This window comes from Vigna unguiculata, chromosome 1 (genome assembly GCF_037176805.1).
Source record: "Vigna unguiculata cultivar grain cowpea cultivar isolate G323 ecotype 2 chromosome 1, ASM3717680v1, whole genome shotgun sequence".
NCBI lineage: Eukaryota > Viridiplantae > Streptophyta > Magnoliopsida > Fabales > Fabaceae > Vigna > Vigna unguiculata.
In genome coordinates this window covers 34,820,068-34,827,355 of record NC_140792.1, presented here as the reverse complement: position 1 = coordinate 34,827,355, position 7,288 = coordinate 34,820,068, and the positions used below count along the sequence as shown (strand labels likewise).

Sequence of the window (7,288 nt, the reverse complement as noted above, 5' to 3'; positions counted from 1 at the left end):
TAACGAAATTCGGGGTACATAAGAGGTACATCCCATTGGATCATAAAAAAAATTTATTAGTAAATTTAAAATAATTGTACGAAAAGTGGTATGTTGCATCCACTTATTTGTATATTATGCCCCACTTATTTGTCTATCTAATTTGACCTATTTTTTTCTTCGTGCTAGCTACCTAGTGCAAGCAATAGGGTTGATTTTTTTAACTTATAATTAAATTCGGGGTACATAAGGTACATCTCATTGGTGATAAAAAAAATATTGATTAATAAATTTTAAAAAATTGTACATTGGATGTACATCCCATTGAATAGATGTACGGAGAGTATTACAGAGCTAGCTCTCCACTTATTTGTGTTTATTATGTCCCACGAAAAGTAAATTAATATTTATAACAATTAGAAATATTCTATTTAATAATTGAATCTAAGAATTTTATTCAATTTATAATTAAATTTAATAATTTATAATTGAATTTTAAAAATAATTAATAAAAATGTCAATTTTAGAAAAAATATTAGTATAATTTTTATAAAAAATATTAAATTGGTGTCAATTTGAAAATGACAAAATTGATTGATTTTAACCAAAATTGGGACTAAATTGAATAAAAATAACGAATATAGGGACTAAATTGAACAAAAAAAAACACAACCACAAATGACACGTGGTATAATTATGACTTGACACGTAGACAATTTTTTAAAATTAAAAAAATTAAAAAATTAAAAAAACCAAGAACTGACATGTGACATGTACTACTATTCAAAAATGTTAAGTATTTAAACACCATTACTAAAAAGGACCAAATTAATCAAAATTTGACCAAAATAAAAACGTTATTAAACACAAAACAAAAATGATGATCAAATTGAATAAAAACAATGAAAATAGGGACCAAATATATATTTAAGCCTTATATTTATAGAATTATTTAAGCACTACATGGTATATCATCCTAAATATCTAAATATTTGTAAACATTTTTCTTCTAATTAAAATGAAATGAAAGAGAAAATATTTAATATATTTTAGTTTAATTTTTTAAAAATAGAGTATACTTTAAAAAATATAATAAATAATTTCATACTAATAAAAAGAATTAGATTAAATTATTATATTTAATTATTGTTTAAATATATTTAATTCTTCTTTTCTATTTTATTTCATCCAAGTAAATAAAGAGAATTTTTCTTCTTCTTTATTTAGTCATCTAAATAATATATTTTTATTAAATTTGGATCAACTTTTTACTTTTAGATTTTTTTTTAATTTCTAAATTTCATAAAATGAATGTTTTTTTTGTCACCAACGCATGTATACTCATTGTTGTTAACGTGACCAGTAATATTCACATCAACAAGGACATATGTCACTAAAATAATGATACTTTTCTTTTTCAGTTCCAAAAATTTGGATAAAATTGGATTTTAGTCATCCAAATTTAAATATAATTTTATATTTCTTTAAATATAAAATTGACGTTTTAAGTCTCAAATTTAAAAATACTAGTTAGTCTTCCATATTTAAAATCTTTTTAATCCCAAATGTAAAAGTGGTATTTTAAGTATTTTAATTTTAAAATAATTTATTTTAATTCTAAAGTTGACATCGTGGAAAATGTATGAACGTTAATACATGTTTAGTTTAAGAATGAAATTTTAATCATTCTGAAGATGCTATTGCTTGATAATTTATCTTAAAAGTTGGAAGAAAATATATCCTTAGCAACTTAAACTTATCTATGCAATTGAAGAAGGTTAACAACACAAATGTTATGGGTCAATTTCTTTTCCATTTTACTCCTTTACTTTTTTTTGTTTACGTAAAAGAGTAGAATAAAACAAAAGTCATGCTATAATAACCATAAACTAGAGATATTGATTCAATATTTTTCCTTAATTTGAGATACTTAAAAATATTATTTTTAATTTATGATACTAAACTAAACTTTGACCTAATTTCCGGAAATTAAAAAACTATTTTACTCAAAAATTTAAAAATTAATTTTATGTCATTATTTTATTTAGAAAATCATTTTTAAAGCAAATATTTCACCAATAAGACCCTAATTCAAGAGTCCTTTGCTCTTTCTCTGGTGTGCTCTGTTCTGTTCTGCCCTAATCTATCTATCCTCTTCACCTTCCAAAATTCTCTGTTTTTTTCTTCCATGAATTCACTTTCTTTAACTTCCTTCCTTTCCATACCCTCACCACCATGCAACTTCCATTCCCTTCTTCAATCCAAGCACCAACCTTTTACGCACAATCTCCGTTTCACTGCTCTTACTCTCTCTCCAATTTCTCTCACACCAAAACCCTCGTTGCGGCGAGCCACTGACTCGGACATCGACGCCCCCATTTCTCTGCCGGAGGGGGCGTCTTTTGTTTCCATCCCAGAAATCGTGGAGAAGGATTGGTCCGTGCTCGATTGCGTCGAACAGCGAAGCGTGGAGCGCATTGTGGCTGCGGGGAAGGTCCAAGAGGGTTCGAGGGTTTTGGTTTCAACTGGGTCTGAAGACTTTGTGGATTCCTTGGTGGGGTTGACTTCCTCTCTGTTCGTTGTCCATGACTCGCTTCTCGTGTTGGCCTGCATCAAAGAGAAATATGACAGGGTGAAGTGTTGGCAAGGAGAGATTCTACATGTTCCCGAAAAGTGGGCTCCTTTTGATGCTGTCTTCCTTTATTTTCTTCCCGCGTTGCCCTTCAAGCTTGACCAAATTCTGGGATCTTTGGCTGGGAAATGTGCTCCAGGTTATTTTTTCTTCAATTTTTACAACTTTATAGTTGCTACTGATTATTAGTTTCCTCTTTATATGGCATATTGCTCCGTGTTGTGTGGTAGGAAACGTAACAAAGCTGCTTAGGTTGTTTACAGTTGAGAAATGTTAGCACCGCCCTATGAAACATTTTCAGGCATGCGGTTTGTTGTAATTGACATTTGGGTCTAATGTCATGTTTGGGTAGACTTTGTATCCTAAGTAGAAATTAACTTAGTCAGTTTTTGAAGATGTTATGTAAGAAAACTTTTATGCATTAGGTAATTTATAAGCTAATTTTAACTTAGGGAGGATCTTTAACCTGATTTAGTTTTTTAATTCATTTTCCAACTTATGATTGATAACAAATTTATCTAACCAAGACTTGATTTCTTATTTGATATGCCTCTACTCATAATTTTGTAGCTTTTAAAGAATTTTAATCAATGGGAAAGAGTGTAGTTGGGGTGTGTAAGAGAGTATCGCTGCTTACTAGCACTACTATAGTTTTAACTTTTTATGTGAACTTCATTCAAGCATGAGTAGTCATTCTATTTGCTTTTGAGACAAACACCAAACATGATGTTGTGTTTCAGAAAGTTTGCTGTTCACCGAGGTTTGAGTAATTTCGGATGAGGGCCAGAGACTATGTTTTATTTAGATGATAATTTATGAATGTGTAATTTTTATTTTTATTCTGCTAGTTGAATGTATACTTGACTGTATTGCACAGTAAATTGATGGATTTTCTTAGTTTTCCATGTTATTTTTCTTATTCTTAGTCAATATTATTTCCTTGTGAAGTTTAGCTCATTGTTATATTTAATTTTGCATTTGACCTGTAGGTGGAAGAGTGATTATCAGTCATCCCAAAGGGAGAGAAGTATTAGAACAGCAACGAAAACAGTACCCAGATGTAGTGGTTTCTGACATACCTGATAAAACATATTTGCAAAGTGTTGCAGCAGCTCACTCTTTTGATGTGGCTGAATTTGTGGATGAACCTGACCTATATTTAGCCGTTTTGATCTGTTCCAGGACTTAATGCCTAGAGTATACACATTTTGATTGAATTTCTTGTATGATGTATTCCTTTTTTTGACTTATAACTTGAATTTTTAGATGAAAAGTCATTAAATGTTAACTATGATGTGTCTTTGGTTCCAGCTAGTGTGATCATATAGGGTAAGACAATTTTGGTTTGATTTTGGGACTCTGAATGTGGTAGTGCTAAGGGTATCAATGGATGATGCTTCTAATTTCATGGCAGGGTAGTGCTAAGGGTTATCAATTCTATTTCTGGCTTGAGGAGCTTCTGATGTTGCTTTGCCCATGACTGAGGTATATGTTTCAGAAGTGAGCTGCGTATGTAAATAAAATTCACAAAATTCACGGAATGGATCAAAGGAAGAACATGCAAGAAAAGATACAGATTTTGTTCCCATTTCCCCCAAAAACATTATTCAACTAATAGGGAAAGTTACCTTAAAACTAAGGGAGAAATATAATCTAAAGTATTAAATTAGAAATAAACAAGTTCATGGAGTGTGACAAAATTTAGTGGTATTTAATAAGATTTTTTATAACTACTAAAAAGAGTCTATTTATGTTCAAAAGTATAGTGGTATATCTTTTAAGACTGATTTCAATGAAATTTTTAATCTGATGTAAGAATGTCTCTCTCTTATTTGTCAATTGCCAGATTTTTTTTTTTCCATCATACATAATCTTTTTATGTTTGTTAAAAGGTGGCATAAACATTTATGTGCAGAACTTGATAATTTTCTTTGCAAATTTTCATCCTTTTAAATAAGATTTATTATTCATACACAAGACCGTAGTTTTGAATTTATTACTCAAACAAAAAGAAAAGGATGTAAATGTTCACATATTGGGAGAGTGAATGAAAGAATTTAATGGAATAGAGAGGAGATTCAGGTTGTTGTTTCTATTGAGGAGTTGAAAAGCGTAGATAAAATTAGAAGATTACAAATTGTTTTTGTAAAAAATAATATAAAATAAAGAATGGATAAATTAAAATTAATTTAAAGGAAGATATAGATAATTAGTTATGATAAGATACGAATGGATAAATAAAAAATTGGTAGGTTTAATTAATTAAAAATACAAATGTCATTGCTATTAAAAAAGTGTTTTAATATATTGATTTAAAAATAAATGTTCAGATTAAAATAAAATAAATTTTGAACAATTATTTTTTTGACTAAAATAATAATAGGTACAATTAATTGGATCCGGGTCCTCGCTCCTTTCGATGGCATAGAGTGCATACATTGAAGACTACAAACAAAACCAATGGTGACATGTAAAATTATGATCAATGACGTATGATTATGGTTTAATTATTTATTATTTGGAATTCTTCACGAATATGTCAATTTGGTATCTATTTTTATAAAAGTGTTAATTTCATCTCAATTTTTAAAAGTTAACTTAATTATTTTTTTTTAAATATTAATACCATTAATGACGTGTGTAATGTGTAAACCTCTAAGTTTTTGTAATTTTTTTTTAACTTTTTTTATTTTATTTTTTGCAACTTTTTTTGTTATCCCATATCAAATCCTTGATTTGAGTGTAACTTGAATCAAAGAGACATACATAAGGATTAAATTGAAATCAAAATAATGATACTTGACAGTGATACTGACACATGACATTGTCTTGTCACGTGACATGTGAGACCAAGGACTAGATACATGATAAAAAGAATTTGCAAAAAATAAAATTAAACAAAATGTAGGTTGACACATGACATGTCGTTAACTGCGTTAATAATTTTTTTATTAAATTACTCTTTTGGTCCTTGTATTTGTAAGTAGTGTCAGATTGGTCCTCTATTTTTTTTTCTCAACTTGGTCTTTTTTTAAAAAAAAGATTCAATTTGGTCTTTGTCGTCAATTTTGACCAAATGATGTTAAAGTCAACTCCACATGACAATTTGTGATTTTTTGGATTTTTTAATTTTTTTAAAATTTAATTTTTTTACATATGTCACTTCACATTTATGCCACATGTAAAAATGATTGAATTTGGTCCCTATATTTATTTTTAGTTTCAATTTAGTATCATTTTTTGTAAAAAATAAAGTAATATTATCCCTCCTTAAATTGGGACTCAATTTACTTTTTGTATAAATCTTATGACGATATTTTTACTAAAATTAAATTTTTTATTAAATATTGTAGAAATATTTTAATTAAATATTTTTAGAAATATTTTTAAACAAACTTTTTATTTTTAGTTTTATTATTAAACAAAGTTAAATCTCAAAACTAATTTTAATAATTAACCACTTTGTCATCGTATATAAAGACATTAAGTGTGTATCATATTATACAAACTTAGTGAAGATTAAAAATTAAATAACTTGTCACACTTACAATAATCAAATTGAATCGGTTTTTAAAAAATAATGACCATATTGAGATAAAAAAAACAAATTAGAAAACCAATTTGATACTATTTGACAAATACAAGGACAAAAAAAGTAATTTAATCTATCTTTTTTATCTGAAAATAATCTAATTGAGATATGTTTCAAAAACTAAAACGCAATTAACATATTTTTAAAAACAAATTTTAAAATTGACACATCCTATTAAGTGGAAACATCCAAATAATTAGGGTTGGGCATAATTTACTAAACTATAGTTAATTGTATTATATTAAACTAAAATATACTAAACTATTCATAATAATAATTGAACTGTACTATAAAATAGTTTAGTTTTAAGAAACTAAACTTATGCTAAGTTAACTAAGTTAACTATTGAACTATAGTAGATTGAAAGATCAAAATACCTCAAATAAAATATTAGTATTAGGATAAGAATTGGATTTATGTGTTTTATATCTTACCTTCTATTCTTTCTCTTTCATATTGAAATATTTATTTTATTTTGTCTTAATTTTTTTCTTTACTCTTTCTTTGAGAAAAATATAAAATATTTATAATTAATTTATTAAAAAAATTATAAATTAATTCAATATCTTATTTTATTTTGAATGAATTTTACTATGTAATGTTATTTTTATGTTATGATTTTACAGAAGTTATTTTTAAAAATTAAATTCTGTGACAGCTAATATTTTTATAATTTTTTATTTATATTAAAGTTTTTTGTAAATTAAATATTGAAATTAGTATAATAAATATAAATATTGGTATTAACGTATTTTTTATTTTAAAATCTTATGTAATATTATTTTTTAGTTTTAAAATATTTATTATATGGTATCAACTTTTTTAAAGAGAATTTATTTTAAAAAATTCTTAAAATATTAATTTTAGAACTTCATAAAATTTCTATAACATTTTTCACACAAATATTAATGAATACAAATGTTAAAAAAAATATTAATTTTGAGAATTTTCTAAAATAAATCCTTTTAAAAAATTTTACGCAACATAATAAACATTGTAAAACTAAAAAGTAATATTAGATAAGATTTTAAAATATAAAAAATAAGTTAATACCGATATTTATATTTATTATATTAATTTTAATA

At 26.1% G+C, this 7,288-nt stretch overlaps 1 protein-coding gene across 1 annotated transcript; it reads left to right on the top strand.

Annotated features, from left to right (window-relative positions):
- Positions 1–2,077: 2,077 nt before the first annotated feature.
- LOC114173383 (DNA-directed RNA polymerase subunit beta) lies at positions 2,078–3,899 on the top strand. Its single transcript, XM_028057745.2, has 2 exons — positions 2,078–2,750; positions 3,601–3,899. Exons 1-2 carry the CDS (start codon positions 2,168–2,170, stop codon positions 3,798–3,800), a joined length of 783 nt encoding a protein of 260 aa, XP_027913546.1. The 5' UTR covers positions 2,078–2,167; the 3' UTR covers positions 3,801–3,899.
- The last annotated feature ends 3,389 nt before the right edge of the window (positions 3,900–7,288 follow it).

What these genes read in the sequence shown, in the direction of transcription:
- LOC114173383 (XM_028057745.2), top strand. Translation starts at nt 2,168, where the DNA reads ATGAATTCACTTTCTTTAACTTCCTTCCTTTCCATACCCTCACCACCA. An exon ending in GGCTGGGAAATGTGCTCCAG is followed by an intron (nt 2,751 to 3,600) that starts GTTATTTTTTCT and finishes TTTGACCTGTAG; the next exon opens with GTGGAAGAGTGATTATCAGT.